This window comes from Monodelphis domestica, chromosome 7, assembly GCF_027887165.1.
Source record: "Monodelphis domestica isolate mMonDom1 chromosome 7, mMonDom1.pri, whole genome shotgun sequence".
NCBI classification, from domain to species: Eukaryota; Metazoa; Chordata; class Mammalia; order Didelphimorphia; family Didelphidae; genus Monodelphis; species Monodelphis domestica.
The window spans coordinates 256,227,684-256,250,321 of NC_077233.1; the positions used below are offsets into that span (position 1 = coordinate 256,227,684).

Sequence of the window (22,638 nt, forward strand, 5' to 3'; positions counted from 1 at the left end):
TAAAGGAAATTCAAGAAGAACAAATATAAAGTCTTAATCATTGAAAGGGGAAAAAAAAAACAAATCTAATTAAGTGGTACGAATTGGGAAAAATAAAGCTAGACAACAGTTCATGTGCAAAATATCTGGGGAGGGAAGAGCTCAGGATAATGTAACCTCCATGACTCAAGAGTGATAGCTAAGCCAAAAAGCTAATGTGATCTTTGGTTGCATCAAGGGAAGCCTCACATTCAGGACTGGGAAGGTGATAATCCCCATGGTCAGACCACACGTAGAGTGGTCCTGTGCATAGGTCTGGGTGCCATGTTTTAGGAAGGATTTCAATAAACTGGATAGGGTCCAGAGCAAGGTAACCAAAATGGTAAAGAACCTCAAGATAATGTTCTAGGATTTCTTAAAAGTGAAAGGTTATAATATTAAAATAACATTAAAAATATAGGCATAGAAATATTGATTATATTTGTGTTACTTATTTTATACATATATACATATATTATAATTAATCTATAAGTAAGAAAATTTAAAGACATGTGAGAGGTGTATTTAAAGTCTTGAACAGCTAAATATAGGAGAGGTATGAGGCATATCTTCTTAAAGAGGGAAAAAATTAAAATACAAATAGGGCACAGATTTAGGTACAATATAAGGATAAATGTCCTAATAATTATGTATAACGAGGAGAATAGGGTACTTCAGGAAACAGTGGGTTCTCCCTGCCCAGAAGTCTTTCAAAACAGGCTGGATGACCATTTGAAAGATATTGTCTGATGGGTCCTTAAATATTTTTTGGATCACATCAAGGGTTCTTTTACTCCTCTTTGAGAATACCATATCTTAAATGAAATAGATAGGATGGAAGAGGAAACCAATAATCTCTGAATGCAGCACTCAAAGTAGTTTTTTAATGCCTGGATTAACAGTCTCTGGGCTAAGTGATCGAGGTCTACTTCAACTGAGATTCCATGATTCTAGAATTCCTAGCACCAAGAAGCTAAAACCAGAACTGGGTGTAAGTGTGTACAAGAATACACATTGTACAGACACTCCATATTACCTCTGTCTGCAGATGTCCCTGATGGAGGCTGCTTTGGCAATCAGCTTCTCCCACTGTGTCTCTTTGCCCACAGATAAAGATGGGACGTCAGACAATGCCATGAACCGCTGCAGTTCTGGGTACACACGATCCTATGAAGAATGACACATATTAAAAAGATTTACTTTCCAAATCAGATAGTAATGAGCATTACCAAATATATTACGGCTATAAATTTGTCCCAAAATTCACTCTTATTGACATTAGAAAAGATATTCCATCAAATGAATTCAGAGGAAAGCTAAGCTGTGATTGTATCCTCTTCCTTAACAAATGTTCCTTCATCAGAGATCTTTGGCTCTTGTACAGTCATCTCTCTTCTAGCACCCACAGAGAATTAGATTCCCAAATATGGCACTGCATCCATGGGGAACTAACCTTGAGCAGACTAGTCATGACTGGGACTCTGCAATACTCTTTGTTCATCAAAGACAATTATTTCCCACCATAATTTAATAGCTGCTTTCTCCTTGGACGTTCATTCAATCAAATTTATTACCGAGTCCCATCCTCGGGCCATTTTCCTTGATTTCTCAATGCCCTGAGTACCTGGCTCACTATCTTCTCTCACCCAACTCCTTCCATTACAGTCATGGATGTTAATATCTATGGCAATGGTCTCTCAAGCTCCTCAGCATCAAAGTGCCTCGTCTCCTCACATCCCATAACCATTGCCTAGAACCATAACTTACCCTTGACCTCAGCCACACACAGGGATGAGAATATCGTAGATCTAATGATCTCCCAAAAGCGGTCCACTTCTGGATCAAGACCTGACGTGTTGGGGGCAGCTGGGTGGCTCAGTGGATTGAGAGCCAGGCCTAGAGATGGGGGGTCTTGGGTTCAAATCTGGTCTCAGACACTTCCTAGCTGTGTGACCCTGGGCAAGTCACTTGACCCCCATTATTGCCCTTCTGCGATGGAACCAATACACAGTATTGACTCCAAGATGGAAGGTGAGAGTTAAAAAAAAACAAAAAACCGTGATATTCCTCTAACTGACCATAAACGTCAACCAAGCCATCTCTGCTCATGCCTTAGCTGTCCCTAAACTATTCACTCTCCTCACTATGACCTTTCATCCATCAACTACTTAGCACCAGAAGGCATGTTCTGCTCTCACTATCCATCCCTCTCAATCCGGAAGCCAGACAGAACCACTGGCACTACAAAGGTTCTTTAATCTTGCCTGGTTCCGCCCTGACCTCTCTGCATTCGTGTCAGGCCAAACAACAACTAGATTATCTGCATGATCTGGCCTACAGCTCCTATTCACAGGCTCCTGCAGTAAGCTAGAGAAAATCCTATGAACAAAATGGTCGGGTCCACTCTCAACGCCAACTGGGCCCCTGCTACCAGGAAAACCTTTGACTCTGCCCTCACGGATTCCCTGGGGCAGGTGGGTGGTGATAGTGGGCAGAGACCCAGGTTTAGAGTTGGGAAAAACTGGATTAAAATGCAGCCTCAGACACTCATCATCCCTGTGACCCTGGGGAGTCAGTTCATCCTCTTGGCCTCTGTTTCCTCAGTTAGAGGAGGATATGTCAAACCACTCCAACATTTTTGCCAAGAAAAGGCCAAAGAGGATCACAGAGTCAGACATGAATGAACAAGACTGACTGTGAATATACCATCTACAAAAAGTCGTTCCAAACTTCCGAATTCTCTCTTCAAACCCCATGCACTACTCTCAACTGAGAATCTTTCCTCCATTTTTAATTTAATGTTTAAAGTTAAGACTATTTGTCATAAGATTGCTCATCACTGTTCCTCCTCTGAAACACCCCCTCTTAAGACACTCACTCTCAGTGTCTGTCTGTCTGTCTCTCTCCCCTCCATCCCCCCAACGACCCCCCCAGTCTATATTCCACTCTCTGATAATGAAGTGACTCTCTCCTGCCAAGGACAATCACTCTTAACTGTTCACCTGAGCACAAACCTTGCCTATCTTCTGCCTGCCATCATCCTTTCTCTGTTTAATATTCCAACGTTCTCCAATTACCCCTTTTACTGCTGACAAAGCGCATGCCCAAGCCTCCGTCATTCTTAAAAAATCATAAGACACGTCCATGCCATCAAGTTATAATCCTGAATTACCCTTTTTTTTAAACATCTAGAAAAAAGTTACATATTCACTCCCTCGACTTCTCACTCACTTTTCAATTTCTTGCCAAAAAGATTTTGATTTCATCACTCTAAAAAAAAGTATTGCTCAAAAATTACTCTTCATAGCAAAATCTAATGGGCTTCTTTTCTGAAATAGTTAAGTCCTCTGTCTTCCTGGGCTCTCTCTTCTCTGGGTATTTATGACCCTATTTTACCTGGTTCTCATCATAGCTATCTGACAGATGTTTCTAAACGAACGTGGCTAGGGCATGACGATGAAAGCCCTCTGAGAGCCGGGACCGTTTCCCTTTTGTCTATGTATTCCTAATGCTTAGTAAAATTCTGGGCACAATTAAAGAGCCTAATAAAACATTTTTAAAAGTAAATTGAATAATAATTTATAGTGACAAAACATTCCATTTATGAAACAAAAGACTTGCAGAACAACTTATCTGGGACTCACCTGTTTCTCCCACAAAGATGTCATTAAGCGTAAAGTGACAGCTCTAAGTTGTGGAGTATTTCCCAGAACCTGGATCACGCGCAGTATTTGTGCAACACAAACCTGGAAAATATGGCAGGAATGTCAGAGGCAATTCTCAGCCTGATAACTTTAAAGTAACCATCACAATATAGAGCGTTGAGGTTTATACGGTGCTATGCAAATATCATATGAATTATGTTGAATCATATAAAATCCATATATTAATTATAAATACATTACATATAATACATATACAAATTATAATTTTATAATTAGTATTGTTTGTACTATGAGTTGTAACATATACAAATATTAATATGTAATTATAAAATTATTGCACAATTTTAATATGTTTATTTTATGTTTTATTATATTATGGCATTCGAGTATTATATAAGTATACAATATTGTTCTACCTGAATAAAGTAGTACAAAGCTTCGAGTCAGGAAGACTGAGATCAAATCCAGCCCCCAAACACTCACTAGCTATGTGATTCCTGGCAAGTCACTCCAGTATCTTCAAGAAAATCTTTGCCTGTATGAATTGTATTTTCCTAACAGTGGGAGACATTTTTAGAAAAGGTAATTCTGTTAATATACTAACCTTATGGACTCCCAAAGAAGGGAGAGTATACAAAATGTCATTATACAAAATAGGTTCCAGTGGTCTTCCAAGTTTGAACATCAACACAGGGACAAGATTTGGTACCTAGAAGACATGTTAAGAATAGTGTAACTATTCTATTTACCTAGATACATCGAGTTAGTACTGATGTTCTTTTTCTTATCCCCAACAATGTGCAAGACAGAAATTACATTCTAGGCAGACGCATATTTCCACAAAATTTGGGGGTATAACTGAATATTACATAAGAATGCTTCCAGCTCTAAAACCAATAGGTCTATTATTAAAAGGAAACAGCATGTAATAAAATGCAAAAACAGTATGGCACAAACTGTAATCATAACAGTTCAGAAAAGCAAGTGATGAAGCCCCTCGTTCCCCCCCTGAACCCATGATGACATTCAAACATTAAAAGAGGAGAAAAGTGACCAAATGATATATTTCTAAAAGTTTATGGGCATTCTATTTTCCAAGTTTTGCCCTCTACAAGAACATTGTTGCCTACTTGTTAAATTATTGTATTGCTTTTCTTCTCTGTTTCAGTCATAGCAATCTCTACTAGTGGAAAGTACTGCAAGTACTTGCATTGATTCATTCATTCTTAAAGACCAAAGAGAATGCTAAACCTTGAGCATTCAGTAAGCATTTCTTAATGAAGAAGATATATCACAGAAGAGTTTGATGCCATGCATTTAATGGCTACAACCTCAGAAAGTTTAAATTTGGAAAGGATTGATGTTTTTCACATTCTGTGGAGTGACTATTGGAATAGGACTTAAACCATCTTCACTTTCCGTAATAGAAATGAGACAAATTTTTTGTGTTGGCTTCTCAATCCTCGTTTTAATTAAAAACAAAGGTTATCCTAGATTGCCTTCCCTGCCCCTCAATGAATTATCCCTTCTGGAAACTGCTTTTACCAAGACATGTTGACAGACTCCTAATTCCAGAAAGGATGTTCAGGAAATTTACTGGCATCTAATAAAACAATATGTTGTCTTGTGGCCTTTAAGCAAATAATTTAATTTACTTGGGGGGATGAAACAGCAGATATCGCTCCTTAATGTATTCATTTGAGAATATAGCTGGTGTTTCCCTTCTTTTGGATAAGTTTTCGGGATGGGGGTTGGGGGTGGGAAGGTTTGGTAAACATGAGGAAAGGTGGATCTAGGCTATATACAAATATTAAAGAGATTGTCCCCACTCTCAAAGGATTTCTGTTCTATTGGGGGGGAAAGGGAATTGACAGATAAGGAACTATGTGATGTATAAAAAATAAACACATGATAATTTGGCTAAAGGGGGTGAAAGGAATTAACAACTAGAAGAATCAGTAATTTTTTAAAAATAACATGTAGAAATAATTTTTTACAATTCTTTTCTGACATTTTACAATTCAGATTCTTCCCATCTGTCCAACCCTTGCTACCCCCTGGTCTATAGCAGGTTATTTTGGAACTTTGAAAAGACACCTATCCCACGAATAATAAAAAACTCATGAAGGAAATGAAGTGAAAGATGGCATGCTTTGATTAAGAATCAGTAAACTATTGAAGACCACCAGATAGCTAGGAGGACAGAGATGTGAGCCTCAATCCAGTCTCAGATATTTGCTAGTTGGCGGTCACTGAGGCAAGGCACTTAACATCTATCTGCTTCAGTTTCCTCAATTGTAAAATAGATGATAATAAACTCTACCCAAGACTGTTGTGAAGATTAGAGACAATACTTATAAGTGTTTAGCACCAAGTCTATCACAGAGCATGAGCTATATGGATGCTCATTTCCCGCCTTCTCTCCTTGAAGGAGAGGATACTCAAGGTGAGTGTGGAAGGGAATTTGGCATTTCACGAATGATATAGTGTTGAAGGCATGGGGGCGAACTTCTGAAAAAGCAAGAGGCCAAGAGAAGAAATGCTGCCTGCAAAAAAGAGACAGTAGTAAGGAGGAGCTGGATTGAACATTTCAAAGATGATGTGAAATAGAGAGAAATTAAAGTTTACCAAGCAATGGCAAGGATGCGGAGTAAGGAAGAGAGAGGGTAACTGAGGTCATAACCTTGGTGACTAGAAGGAGAGTAGGGGGAGTCAGAGAAAGGCAACAGTATATTAAGACAGTAAGCTCCGGCCATCAAACAGTATTCAGCATTGCAGCAATCAAAAGGGATGCAAAAATAACTAAATATAAAGAAAACTTGAATGTGGAGTACAAAAAAAAAAAGAGTACAAAACACTATGAAATAAGATTGATTAAAACTATGACAAAAAACATTACACAAATATATATCTAAAAATAATTGTGAATATTGAAACAAGCAAACCAAACTGTCTGAACACAAATAATAGCATTCATAACCACAAATCCTACTATGTAAGTTATGGTGATCAAATATGTCAATTGACACCACAAAAGAAAACAAACTAAAAGGCGGTCGAGTTCAGATTAACTGCTATGAAAATCATTGTTCTGGTGAAAAAAGGATGTAGCATCCATTGCCTCAACTGAGAGGTCTATTTACCTTATAAAAGGTACCATAGGTGTCCAGGCAGATGCCATGTGAGTAAGCTATGTTTAACTATTTTTATTTCCAATAAGGGAAATATTTTTTTTAATTAATTAAATTTTTTTTTTAAAGAAAGTACTATTCAGCTCCAGAGCCACAATATCCTTCACTAATAATAAATTTAATAAATAGAAAAGATAACATGAATATTTGAAATGTATGAATACTTTTTAAATAACCTCCCAGTATGTATTCTATGATGAAACTTGACTGGGAGAGAAATATGTCGTGGAAAAAAGCACATTATTATGGGCCAATAAAAGGGCTATGGAACACAAGGAGGAGAAACCATCTGTCCTACCACTAGCATTCAGAGCAAATCAGCAGGCTATTTCTTTCCAAAATCACATCTCTTTAATATCTTCCCAACTCTCTGAATGAAAACTTTTTACATTTAATTTTGACAAATTGTTTCTGAGGTAAATATGTTGAACACAGCATGGCCAGAAAAAGTCGCCTGCAGAGTAATGGATGGCTAACAAGAATATCAATCTGCAGGAAAATAAAATATTTAATTCCAGGGCAGAGAAAAACCCCACAGCAGGCTTCTCCCAAACCAGTCAATGAATTGAGTAATTATTGTTGAAAATACAACTAACTGGCTGAGTGTTCTCTGTATAAGAGCTGACTCATAAGCTATTAGTATAATAGTGGAAGGGAGCCTACTATGCAGTGAGGCTATGAGGAAGACTTTGCCTTTCTCTAGGACTCAGTTTCCTCATTAGAAAAATGAAGAATATCAGAGATTTTGACTTAATTTCTCTCTCTCTCTCTCTCATCTCATTTGGTACTTATTAAATAACAATAAAATATAGCCTTATTAAGTGAGCAATAAACAAACCTGGCTAGATAACTCTATTAATAGGAAGACAATAGCTCATTGAGTTGAGAGGAAATATCAAAACAAGTTTACAAAAGGTTTTCTTAAACATTTAATGTCATAGTCTATTTTGAAATGTAGTGAAATCTCAATTATTCCAAGTGCTTAGTGCAGTCATTGGCACATAGTAGACAATAATGGTTGACCACTCATTAGCAAGAATTCAACCAGGCAAAAGTACTAATTAATTGAAAACAATTTATTCCTATAAATAGCTATCAAGAAAATAAAACAATTTATGGAGAGAGAGAGAGAGAGAGAGAGAGAGAGAGAGAGAGAGAGAGAGAGAGAGAGAGAGAGAGAGAGAGAGAGAGAGAGAGAGAGAAAGGTGGTGGGGAAAAGAATGAGGAATGAGGAATTTTTTTTTTATTTTGATATATTTGGTTCTTATATTACTTTTATTTCTGAAAATATTCCTTCTCTCTCCTGTCCCTAGTAAATCATCACTCATGACAAACATTGAGTAAAAAAATTAAGAGTCAACTACATAGCACAGTAGATAAAGTGCCAGGTGTTGAGAAAAACTAGATTCAAATCTGGTATGAGATACTTCCAGACTGCAATTCTAAGCAACTCAATGAACCTCGATGGCTTGGCCTTTGCCATTCTTCGTTCCTAGAAAGGATACTAAGACAGAAGATAAGGATTTAAGGGGAGAAATAATGAAAAGAAAAATATTTCAGCAAAACCAATCACATGTGTCTAAACCTTCTCTCACACCTCTATTCCTCCATTTCTGACCAAGAGGAGAGACAGATGTATTTTCCCAACTTTCCTCTGGGGATGAGCTCAGTCATAATCAGAGATTTATTTGTTTTGCAAATATGACGACTTCAAGGATGGTCAAATCAAAAGCAATCTAATTGCCTATGCTTAGAGGAATGTATGATTGCAGATCGCACACTATTAAGTTTAAGAATAGATTTGAATCCAGGTCATCTCAATCTAATTTCTGTGTGCTCCCTGCTACTCCAAAATAGTTTCTTAGATATTTTAGATCTAAAATTCGGTGAAACTATTTTGGACAACAGGCTATGGAAACCTTAGCACTCTGACCAGCCAGGGGAGCTGGTAGCTCAGTGGATGGAGAGCCAGGTCTAGAGACAGGAGGCCCTGGGTTCAAATCTGGGCTCAGACACTTCCTAGCTGTGTGACTCTGGGCAAGTCACTTGACCCCCATTGCCTAGCCCTTACCACTCTTCTGCCTTGAAGCCAATACACAGTATTGATTCTAAGACAGAAGGTAATGATTAAAAAAAAAAAGTGATGAGAAAAACATTAATAATGCAAGTAAACCTAAGAGTACCATTTCAGAAATATAAATATTAAAAGTTTATCAGTACATCCCTGATAACTAACTAAAAAAAAAATCCTTCCTTGCAAACAGAATAAGATTATATATTAAGTTTGCCTCGTCCTACACATAGTTCACCATCCTACACATGTCACCACATAGCAAAGAGGTGAGAAGCATGTTTGATCAACAGCTGTCATTAACTGGTTACCTTTTTAATCAAAGTTAAGTATTTCAAAGTTATTTCCTTTACAATTTTGTGGTCAACGGATAAACTATTTTCCTATTTCTTCTTTTTCCACTGTGAAGATTCATTAAATGAATCAATTCATATAATTCTTCTTAGGATTCTCTGAATCCATCTTTTTTTAATTATAGTAGAAAACATATCATTTTATTCATATAATTTGATCAAGTATTCCTCACTTTTCAATTCTTTGCTACAAAAGTGCTAGAATATTTTTGTACATATTAGTCTTTTCCCTTCTTTGCATCATTAGTTCTTATTATCTATACTAACATTCCAAATGTTTTTTTCAACAATATATGCCTTTAAAAATATCTTTTATGCCACGTATTTCATGGATTCATGTTGCTATTTTGTAATATGCTAAAGCAATGGAAGGACCTATGGTGGGTGTCAATAGTACCAAAGATAACTTGAATGAAATATAATATAAAAGGAATCACAAAAGAAAGATATTACTAGAATAAATATTATAAAACAAAAGGGACTGTGGGCTGTTCACTGAATGGCAGCCATATGGCATCAACAAAAGAATATCAATATTAAAATATATGTGGTAGGCTTTGGGTACAGGAAACAGCTTGAGCTGATTAAAAGTGATGCATAATTTCCCACATGGAATCTAGTTCCCTCTCTTCCTCCTATTAAATTCTAGGTCCAACTCAGTGACTACGTGCAGTATCTGTCCAAGATACATGTACTAACAAGCTATTACAATGGACAAGAGTACCAACTATCTGTGTTAATTTGAAAAATATGCATTCTTCCTAAAACGGGTTTGTCCTAGGTAGATTACTAATCCAATCTCTGTGGAGCAGCCAAAGATATCATTGTGGGATAACTAAAGGCCTCATGAGTTGGTTAACAAAATGTTTATGCCATATCTAGGTCTGTCCATAAGTTAACCCATAATGAAGGGGAAAGAAACTTAGACCGGAAATGAAGTGAACTGGGTTCTAGTCCTAACACTGAAAGTAATTGAGCAAATCACTGGTCCTCTTTGGACAATATTACTCTTCAAAAAATAAAAAGATTGGACTAGAGGATCTCTATTAAAGTTCCCAAATCTAATCTTCTAGCTCAAAGTTTTCCTATAGACATGGGAATATTGAAAAGATCTTTAAAACTGTTTTATATGTGGCCTCTTCCAGGACTCATTTTGGAGGGAATAAAAAGGAACCTATTTGTGATTTTATTATAATAAACACCCAGTGAGCAAACTCCCACTATTAATTCAGACTGGAAACTACTCCATAACTTTTGAAATTACATACAAACCATCACCTCAGAGTTTAAAGGTTTGTTTACTCTATCTTATAAACTAGAAATAGAACAGAGGGATTATTGTTATTATATTATCATCATTAATTATGAGAAGGTTTAAAAACAACAAACATTTTAAAGAGCATATATTTCTGTGAAACATTTGTTCAATAAAACGAACACCTCCTCCTAGAGGAAACTAAGCTAGCAAAATTCTAAAAAAATTGATACAGATAAAATTCTGTTACAAGAAATACTATGATATAGAAAATATAACAGTAATTTCAGCATTCCTCAAATAATAGCTAACTCAGTTTGGGCAATGTTCAATATAGCAAAATAATAAAGGTTACTCTTTTTAAATCATTGCCATGATTCCAATACAGATCTCAGTCTGATCTTAGCATTCAATATCACACCTTTTCAGCATCCTATTCACATAACGTAGGAGTATATTTTTCAGTTTGCTTTATGATATTCAACCATAGGGATTGACTACTTCAGAAAGGGGGGGTAAATCAGGTCAAGAGTTAAGCTCTTTTCAGGATGCATATTTCTTCAGCTCTCAAAATAGATTTCCGTTAGCAGAACAAGGAATACACAAGGTTCAACGGAGATCTGCCTGCAGAGGAAGACTGTAACAAGTTATCATTCAAGCTGAAAGGCATAAATATTTAAACTAAAGATTTATAAAAAATTGTTTCATTTGTACAATAGAGAGCAGCTAAAATATACTGCTTGCTGCTCATTACTGAGAACTTTATTATGCTTTCAATCCTGGCCCACTTTGCAGAATAAACCAAAGCTCAATACAGCCTAATTTGATGGGCAAATAATGGCAGAACTGGTCCAGGTACTTACAAATGCTAACTGTTTGGGTAAATCTTGCATTGGCTTTTGAACAATTTCAAAAAGCCGACATGAAGATTCATTAGCTCTTAGCACATAGGAACCAGCTCAGAAGGCAGCCAAGTGAGTTGCCTAGCAACAGTGCATTTTGCATCTCTCCTTCTCCCCAAAGATGCAGCAGCAGCAGCTAGGTCAAGCCTCTCATTAGCAACCTGACAAAGGGCTTCTTGCTCCTCTCATTTTATAAAATTATTTGTATTTCTAAATGAAGCTCAAGAATCTCAGCATTATTAACAACAATTACTATCATTGCTCCATTCCTTCCTCCTCTCAGGACCCACTTCAGTAAATAAGTTTTAATGTATACATCAAACTGTTTACCTGTAACAAAAGCAGCCTCTGCCAAACCCAGCAGGAGTTATATGCCTATTCACATTTCTCTGTTTTGTGTCTTTTCAGGTATACAATAATGTCGGGGGGGGGGGGGGGGGGGGGGGGGAATTGGAGGGGGCAGGGAAGAGGAATAGGAAATACAGGAATTAAATAACAATAAGAAAAAAAATCAGGTGTTTAAAAAAAAACCCAAACTCAAAAATATTAATTCAAATCGTACTAGAATTTTTTTCCAAATTAGTTGTTATTTAATGACTAATCTCTCCCCTCCTCCAATCAAAAAAAAAAAAGGGAGGATGGGGGAAAAATAACAGGAGAGACTCAATCAAGAGGCAGACAAGACACTAGAGAGGTAATAGACTGCAGCCAAATAGGTTTGCAGTTTATAATGAAAGTAATCTATTGGCAAGGAAATTCAGTTCCCAATTTAATAACCATGTTACAGAGCTGCAAGTCAGATCAATACCAATTCATTCACCTCTGTAAAGATTCCTTCAAGTATGCACTCTGTGGAAAGCTTGCATTCTGTTAGATATAAAATATTTAATACAATAATCCCCCTTAACCAGAACCCAAACACTCTTAAAAGATACATACAAAAATTACAAAGAAAAATACTTTTAATTTCATAATATAGAAGTGTTTAAGATGAGGATTGACCCAATACCCTGGTGTAACAACAAAACAAAATGCAGTAATAAGAACAACATCCAAATTCTCCCAAGAGGATATACTACAACAAAACACCCCAGCCAGTAATAGCACTAGGAGAAGCAGATAAGGATGGTATCATGAGAAACATTTCAAGGCAGTTTTCATCAAATCAAATCAAATGTGATAGATTTTTCCTAACTTGACTTCAACCTGAAGAGAACAATGCAAACAATTAGTTCCTTTTTTCCCCTTCTTCACTCTTTTCAAACTGAAAAATAACAGTGAAAGAATCTTCAGCAGGATTTTCCAGAAGGGTGTCATTTACCACTGAAATATTTCATTTCAGCATTTAAAGACTATAAAAGGGGTGAATGTCCTCCAGAGCCTCTAGTAATGGTAATATATCTCCTGTTACTATTCATAAGTGACCTCTCAGTGAGATGATTTAATTCATACAGAGAGAGAGAGAGAGAGAGAGAGAGAGAGAGAGAGAGAGAGAGAGAGAGAGAGAGAGAGAGAGAGAGAGAGGAGAACCCCCCCCCCAGCCCCAGAACTCCTGCTTATATCAGGGTTGCTTTCACACACAATGTAATAACAGGTTTTGCAAAACAAGACAATTCATTTGCTTAAAGGGACAGTGGAACTGTATGAAAGATTTTGTGAGCAGCGGTCACCACTGTCTCTTTAGAAAGTTTGATTTAAACTATATTAATAAATGTATGCACAATCGTGTACATATTTCCATTAAAAAAATAATTCCCACACATTCTTCTAGGTTGTTGCTGCCTGGGACTTCCCTGTCCCTTAAGCCAAAAGGATAACTAAGAGCTGTGTAGGGACCATCACATGCAGTGAGACATGATCAGTCTCCGCTAGACAACAGAGACAGGTATATTACACACACTCCCAAATGGTTTAAATGAAATCCCATTAGTGTCTTGAGGGGGAAAAATGAAGAGGGACAAAATAGACCAAACTGGTTATTGCGATTAGTTTTCTGCCTCACAACGTTTCAACAATGCACCATTAATTATCAAGACAGTCTAGTGTCTGCCTAGAAAGGCTTTTCCTCGTATTGAAATATACACTGCCATTTAGAAAGCCAAGGAAGACTCAAAGACAATTTGAGGAGGGAAAACAATACAAAAGGTGTGAAATAATCTGAGTCCACCTAGACACAGTGTCCATGGCTAATAATAATTATAATAAGAATAACAATATTAACCATGGGAAGCAGCTTAGTTCAGTGGGGAAAACACTATTTTTGGAATGCTAGATTCAAATCTCACCTCTGAGATTAGGACCCAGGAGACCTGGAATAAGGCACTAAAGCCATACTTTCCACATCTGTCATATGAAGGAAATGGACAAGATGGCCAGAGGTGTTTTCCAGGACTAAAGTTATGATGCTATAATCTACTGTCATGTATATATAGCACTTGAAGGTTTGCAAAGTGCTTTACATTTGAGTCTCACAACCCAAGTCTCAGTGAGATTATTGATGCTTCAACTGTTATCTTCCTCAATTTATAGATGAAGAAGCTGACTAATAGTCTTTCTCAGATTTAGGCACAAAGGGAGTAAATGCATAAAGTCAGATTCAAAACCACAGATCCCGGATTCTATCCATTACGCTGCTGATGATTGAAATAACAATGTGCCAATCAATACCCACAAAAACCATCAATTTCCCAGTACTTGTCCCTTTCCTGTAACAATTACCTTCTTAGTTAATAAGAGTAGAATGTTAGATGGTACCAAATTCCTGTGCTTCATAGGAGTTATGAGACTGAACTTGGGAACTCTTAACATCTTGTGCCTGGAACCATCTATATCTCTGATCCTCTGGGAATCCCTAGCTAATCGATCCATAAAACCTTAAATTACTGTAGAAATTTGACTCTTCCCTTCACTATGAAACACTGCCAAAACCCCCATCTATACAGTGAAATGCCAATAGCCAAAGGGGCTTCAGAGAACCCTTTCGGGACACCAGGGGTAGAAACTCTGTTGTCATCCCACACATTCCTTCTACAAGGACTTCTTTTTCTTTATCCTAGGAAGGTGTTCCACAGAGAGTAGCTTCTCATTAAACACTAGCTAAAGAGGATTGGTTAGCACCAAACATTCCTGAAGGACCACAGAGCTTTGGGATGAAGGGATTTCAATAATCTTCTTTGCAACAAGTGGGCAAGGAAGCATGCCTCTTGGATTCCATCATATTCATGAGATTCTAATATTGCTATGCTTTAAGATACATACATCTTAAACCCAAGGATCCAAACACATAACTAATCAGAAGACATACCAAAATCTTTTTTGCCAGGGAAAAGGGGAAGGGAGAGAGGTTAGGGAGGTCATCCACTCAGAAAGGGGATGGATAATGACAGGAAAATGATTGCATAGCTATAAGGAAAAAAGAAAATGTCCTCTACTGTTGCAAATTGGAAATTTCTCTAAAACTTAAAGGTCTTTGATGCAGGAACTGTTAATTTTTTTTAATGGACCCTTCTGAGCCCCTTAATAGAAAAATGCTTTTTAAATATATAAAATGCATGTTTACAAAGGAACTCAAATATACTGAAATACAGTATGGCTATCAAAATATTATTTGAAAATTTTATTTAGTCAATTTAGAACATTATTCCATGGTTATAAGAATCATATTCTTTCCCTCCCTCCCCTCCCCTAACCCTTCCCATAGCTGACGCACAATTCCACTGGGTGTCCTTGATCAGAACCTATTTCCAAGTTGTTGGTGTTTGCACTGGGGTGATTGACCCCCAGCCATGTCCCCTCAACCCATGTAATCAAGAAGTTGTTCTTCTTTGGTGTTTCTACTCCCACAGTGTTTCCTCTGAATGTGGATAGTGGTTTTCCTCATAGATCCCTCCAAGTTGTTCAGGATCACTGCATTGCCACTAATGGAGAAGTTCATTACATTCGATTGTACCACAGTGTATTAGTCTCTGTGTACAATGTTCTCCTGGTTCTGCTCCTCTCGCTCTGCATCACTTCCTGGAGGTCGTTCCAGTTCACATGGAATTCCTCCAGTTTATTATTCCTTTGAGCACAATAATATTCCATCACCAACAGATACCACAATGTGTTCAGCCATTCCCCAATTGATGGGCATCCCCTCGTTTTCCAGTTTTGGGCCACCACAAAGAGCGCAGCTATGAATATTCTTGTACAAGTCTTTTTCCTTATTATCTCTTTGGGGTACAAACCCAGCAGTGCTATAGCTGGATCAAAGGGGAGACAGTCTTTTATCGCCCTTTGCACACAGTTCCAGATTGCCCTCCAGAATGGTTGGATCCATTCACAACTCCACCAGCAGTGTAATAGTGTCCCAGCTTTGCCACATCCCCTCCAGCATCATGGTTCAGAAACCATTTCTGAAGCAATTCATGGGCTGTGCCTTTAGCATCTCAGAGGAATAGAGTACACAAACTATTGCCATTTTCTTAAAGTGCAAAGAGTTCCGAATTTGAAGTTGGGGAGATCCCAATATTGCCTACGGTATCTTCTAAGGATATTACTAGGAGTCTCTCAGTCTCAGAAATCCCTTTAAAAGTCTCTAGTTGAGAAGCAGCATGGTGTAAAAGAAAAATTACTGATGATTTCAGTAGGCCGGTGCTTAACATTGTGCCTGGCACACATTAAGTGCTTAATAAATGTTGCTGGACTGATTGACTTCATGAACAGTTGGAGAAGAGCCTAGTTTTCTCACATTTACTCCAAAACAAACAAACAAACAAGAAGATCTAAAACAAAGATCAAACCAAATAATAGTCACAAAATCAAAATAAAACTGTAGTAAAGGCCTATCCTATCCAGCTCTGTACTGCCAGAAAGAGAGTAAGAAACCTGTGAGCACTGGGGAAAGGACTCCATTCAGAAAAGTCAGTGGCAATAGTGGCTTAAAACAAAACAAAAAACAAAACAAAACAAAACAAAACAAAACAAAACAAAACAAAACAAAACAAAACAAAACAAAACAAAACAAAACAAAACAAAACAAGAATAAAGAAAGACCAGTAGAAGCACTAGTAAGCTTCCCAGTGCATGAACCAGAGACTCTCCAGGGGCGCAAGATGCCTGAAGTACTTATTAACATGGGCAAAAAGCCCAGAGTGCTCTGATGGAGAAGCTCCAGAGGAGTCAGTATTTCTTCTTCTTAAGATTGCTTTCAGCTACAGAAGTGGGTCCAGGAGTCTGCAGGGCTCAAAACAGGATACCCAAAGGACAGAAAAAGTCCACAGTACTCTAACCTGGACTACTACAAGACAAATCCCTGATGATCCAACAGTAGTTGTAATATGTGAAGCTATGTACACACAAAATAGAGAAAATGGAAGGCAATGGGATAAGAATAAGGCAAAGTAACATAAGAGTTCTGGGAATAATAAAAAAAAAATGGAAGAATAACAACTTAGAATGGTAGGTAGAAAACCTTGCCCAAGTAACAAACTCCCTGATGATATGATTGTACTGAAAAGAAATCAGTGCTTCTGAGAGTCAAGAAGAAATAATATTTAAATAAAATGAAAAAAATGGAAATAAGGAAAAGATCAGGAACAAAATATAGAGACCACAAAAAAAATGAGAAAATAAAAAATGTGATCCCAGATTCAAAGACCAATGTAACAAAATCTGATCAAACAAGACAAAAAAAATTAAGCATAATAAATACAACAAATGGCAGCACATTTCAAAAGTGATACATTCAGATATTGGCATAAATACTTCAGAGCAGTATATTAATTACTAGCATGACACTTGGTTAGCTTCCCCTCAGACTCCACTTTTATTATAATAGAAGATATATTTATTATCAAAGGGTAAAAACACAAGTAACTCTTCTAACTATAAGAAAATTCAGTATTCCTCTATGTATACATATATGTGTGTGTGTGTATGTGTGTGTGTGTGTGTGTGTGTGTGTGTGTGTGTATATATATATATATATATATATATATATATATATATATATATATAGAGAGAGAGAGAGAGAGAGAGAGAGAGAATTCAGAGCATAGAACACTCAAAATAAGTCTGAACATATGCAAGGAAAAAATATATAGCATAATGACCTAAAAGTAGAAAACAACTCACCTGGAATTATGCCCAGAGAATTATACAACTGTGTATATCCTTAGATAATACCACTATCATGTCTGTTTCCCAAAGAGGTCAGGTAAAAAAATGAAAAAATAAATCATATGTTCATTTTTTCTTTTTAAAATAATACTTATCTTCCATCATGGAATCAATGTTAAGTATCAGTTCCAAGGTAAAAAACACTAAGGGCTAGGCAATTATGGTTAAGTGACTTGATCAGGTTCACATAGCTCAGAAGTATTTGAGGTCATATTTGAACCCAGATCTCCCATCTCAAAACTTATATGTTCTAAAATATTTACAACAGTTCTATTTGCGATGGCAAAGAATTGGATACTATGGGGAATATCCATCAATTAGGGAATGGATAAAGAAATTTTAGTATATGACTGTGATAGAATATGATATATAGTATATATAATGTATCTATATTTATCTATATCTGTCTACATATCTATAGATAGATGGATGGATAGACAGAGAGATAGAGATAGACAGATGGATAGATAGATAGATAGATAGATAGATAGATAGATAGATAGATAGATAGATAGATAGATAGATAGATGGATAGATATCTTCTCTCCATTCAAAAAGTCATAAACCTTATATCATGTCTTCATCATTTCTCTCCTAGACTATCACAATAAGCTTTTAACTAATTTCCCCACCTAATATTTATGCTATACATCTTCTATTCTGCTTTAAAAGTGATTTTCTGAAAACATTGATCTTACCATGTCATCTCCCTTCTCAATAAACTTCAAAGGCTCCCTATTACTTCCAGGATCAAACATAAAATGATCTTTTGGGAATTTAAAGCCCCTCAAAACCTAGCACCATTAAATCCTTTTTTTTCCATTCTCTTCTTTATTTTCTACAATCTGGCTTGTGATAGCATCATTCAATTGAAACTACTCTCTTCAAATTTACCAATGGTTTCTTAAATTGGCAGACTTAATGGCTTTTTCTCAAACCTTATCTTTCTTGACTTCTAAGTGGTATTTGACACTGGAAGATGCTATGAAAATATAGGGTCAATTAGGAAAGGATAAAAGTTGGGTTTCAAGATGTGGAGACTGGGAAGATCGTGGTATTTTTAACAACAACAAAGGGAAGTTGAGAAAAGAAAAAGATTTGTCAAGAAACATAATAAGCTCAGTTTTGAACTTATGAGGTTAAGAATGTTATAGTCCAGCTATTTCAAAGTGCCAAAAAAGCAGCTGGTCAGTTTTGCTCAATATTTTTTTGAAAAGTCTCAACCCCAAATTTAGGTGGCACAGACAGCATCTTCACCCTGGCCAGAAGGAAGTTGGTATGCCCCTTGGTAGTTCTTAACAGGAAGTGAATAAAGTTAGAGAGTTAGAGCCTTTTGGTTAAAAACAAGTGTGTAAGGGAATGCAATTCAAAAAATTCTTATGGATAAAACTGGAGAAGAGGAAAAGAGGAGAGGATTTCTTTCTTGTCCTTCCTGGGCACGGCAAGCAGGCAGTCGCACTGTGGACTCAAACATAGATATCTAATCCAGCAATTGCAGAGTCACTTTGAGAACCCCAGAAAAAGAGTGGAGGGTACAAGACTCATATTCTAGGCAGGAAGGAATAGAGAGGGGCAGTAGCTTGAGGCCAGAACCAGTTTCCTTTCCGTGGGCATGTAGCTCTCCTCCCTTTCACAGCCAAATTAAAAAAAAAGACCATCTATATTTATAACCTCTATTTCTTCTCTTCTCAGAGCTTAAACCATTGGAATCTATATTTTTGCCTCATTACATGACTTGAGAGTTACCATCATACTCTAAGGTTATTCCAACAACTCTCACAGATGCTGGGTATATTAGAAAATCTACCTCAGGTTTATGGGAAGGAGATATATATATTGGGGGGGGGGGGACAGCTACTGTTCTTACTATTCCATCTTAGCAAATGTCTTTGTTAAGAGGTAGCCTGCCACCTGGGAAGCTAATGGGAAGCACAACAATGGGAATTTATGAATAATCAACCAGTCAAATCTATAAGCATTCCTCAAATACTGACATGTCAAGCACAGAGCGAAGTACTGAAGATACCAAAAGAGGCAAAAGATATTTCTTGCCCTCAAGTAGCTCACAATGTAATGGGGGTAAAAAGGAAATCATCAATAGATTAGAAAACACTAGAAATAATAGGGGTTGGGGAAGCATTAGCTGGGGACTTCAAGAAAGCCAGGGAAGTCAGGGGTCAGAAGAGAGCACACTTCAGGCACAACCAAAGGAAATCCCTGGAGATAGGAGATGGAGGGTTTGTTATTGTGGTTAAAGTATGCTCCACCTTTGCAAGGGTAATGCTGTTTTGCTACTATTCTTTCAAAGGTATCTCAATAAGTGCTTTTATTTTTAGCTAATTGCTTCTACTGGCTCACTGATAAAGGTAAGCCTATCAGTAGGAGCTCAGGAGCCTTTACAATCACAAAGAAAGTCCTGAACCTGACAGAGCCTCATCCAGGGGCACAACCCATGAGTAAAGTAGGCGGGTAACTCCAAGCTGGTGGGACATATACAATGTCTTGATATGCCTCATATTATATTTATATTTATATTTATTTATTTTATTTATATTTAAAGTATCTTCAATTGGAACTCAAGAAGCAACTCTTTTTATTCTAATTACTTCTTCATAGTGCTTTAAAATATTTTGATTTATGTTCTTCCTAAAAGAAATTACTCCTTTGTAAAAATATATTTTACTGATTCTCAGTAAATAGTTCCAGGAATAACTTAGAAAACAGAAATATAGACAGTAAGTGAACCATCAATCTAAAGTGATTTTTACTTAATGCAAATTTGCCCATGGATTGGAGAAGAGGTATGGAGAACGCTGGCACAGAGTTCAAGAATATCTGGGGGCCAGGACCAAGAAACTAGAGCAGAAGGATAGGGGAGAGTTGGCCAGGTGGGTAGTTCAATGGATAGAGAACAAGGTCTGGAGATGGGAGGTCCTGGGTTCAAATATGATCTCAAACACTCTGTAGCTAAATGACCCTTAAATTGCCTGGTTCTTACTCTTCTTCTGCCTTGGAACTCATACTTAGTATCTATTCTAAGACAGAAGGGCTTTTATAGTAAAAAATAATAATAAAGAATAAAAGAATAGGGGAGAGACACAGGTGCCCAAAAAAGAGGAAGAGCAGACAGGTGGGGTCTGGACAGAGACAGAGACAGGAGAGGAGGGGGAACCCTGGAGGCCCCAGACAGACACACAGGTACCACAACAGAAGCTGCCAAGTGAGCAGAGAAGAGCAAAGGTCTCCACCCTGAGAGCCAGAGATCTCAAACTAAGCCTCATTCTAGGCGCCTCACATGGGTTCTTGTGCTCTCACTAAGAAGAAGTTTTTTAGGTTTTTGGTTTTGGTTTTCTGATGGTGGGATGGGAGGCTACATCGCCCAGCCAATAAGCAGGAGCTGAGAGAGAAGCACAGTAAACATCTGTGGGATTTCTTTTTGAAAGCAGATTTCTTTCAGAATTCTTTACATAAAGTCTTTTTACTTAATGCAAATTAATGTAAAACAGGAGCTGTCTCTAAACAATCTTATTTCTGTATCCTTAATAAGATGAAGATTCCTCTCCTGGCTGTCTCAGCTTCTTATATCTGAGATGGCTTCTCATTCTAGTCTCCCTGATCATTTATCTATTCCTAAAGAAACATTATTCTTTCTGCAACCATGGCTTCTTTTTTCATGGGAACTTTCTGAGTAAAAAAGAAAGCTATCTTTGCTTTTATCATCTTTCTTAAATGCCAGGGCAAGCTTTTTACTCAAGCCAGGTCAGTACTCTCCTCAATACCACTGGTTAACTTTTTAAAATAATTATCTGAAACTCTGTGTGTGTGTGTGTGTGTGTGTGTGTGTGTGTGTGTGTGTGTGTGTGGTTTCTCTCTCAAGATTAATTAAAATTAAAATAAGTTGTTTTTAAATGATTAATTGAAGCTTTATATGTATGTATATATATATATATATAGTTTTCTCAAGATTAATTAAAATAAGTTTTTAAATGATTAACTGAAACTTTATATATATTTTTTCTCAAGATTAATTAAAATTAAAATAAGTTGTTTTTAAATGATTAATTGAAATTTTATATGTGTATATGTATATAGTTTTCTCAAGATTAATTAAAATTAAAATAAGTTTTTAAATGATTAACTGAAACTTTATATATATATATATATTTTAAAATAAGTTGTTTTTACTAATACCTGGTTTCAGAGCACATCTAAATCTGGGCAAGCAATCACAGATTAATAGTTAACTAGAAGAGTCAGTCTAGTGTTCATGTAATGTACATAATTCAAAAATCATAATGCTGTCACAAAATGATTTCAATTTGAAGAACATGACAGCACTGATTCATAGTAAATTCAAACTGAACAACGAAGTGCCTGAGTACATTTAATCCAGAACAGTGATAACAAACATGGGCATATCCTGTTTCATGATTATGCTAACAATGCATATGAGAGTCAGTTGCCTGCATGGAATCCAAAGCAATTGCCTTTTTTATCTATTTTCCTATGCCACGGCCACAAAAGCAAATTTGTTTTGTTTTGTTTTGTTTTTCATCTCAATGAAGACCTCAAGCAAAGGCATGTAAAAGGAATAGAAGATGGAATTGTTCCAAATTCCCAAGACACCCATTCCTGCCAAAAGGGTTCACAGATATCTGTTTTAAATTAATACCCTATAAGACCTTTCAAAAACATCTGCCAAAAGCAGATTCCAGGGAGAGCAGAGGCCCCATTTTGAGGAATTATTTAGTTACTATCGTCACTTAAAATTGTATGTGTTACAAACTGGTTTTATATTTCAGGGGGAAGGGGGGACAGCAACTACATTAGGAACCAGATGTAAGATATTAAAGTTCTATGTTTTTGTTCTCCTTGTACTATGGGAATTCAAAGTTGCTACTTTGATATTTCATCTTTCCTAAGCCCTATGAATGAAGAAAGATAAAAAAAAAAACACAAAATCAGTTGGTTGACAATCTAAATCTAACAAAGACAAGTTAGATTTAATTAATTCATACGAACAT

General features: G+C 36.7%; 1 protein-coding gene across 1 annotated transcript in view; it reads right to left on the reverse strand.

The window, feature by feature from the left end:
* FOCAD (focadhesin) overlaps positions 1-22,638 on the reverse strand; it is a 384,441-nt gene that overhangs the window by 208,801 nt on the left and 153,002 nt on the right. Inside the window, 3 exon segments of the mRNA XM_007498068.3 lie at positions 1,055-1,185; positions 3,663-3,764; positions 4,288-4,392. Of these exon segments, the coding sequence (XP_007498130.2) occupies positions 1,055-1,185; positions 3,663-3,764; positions 4,288-4,392 (338 nt within the window).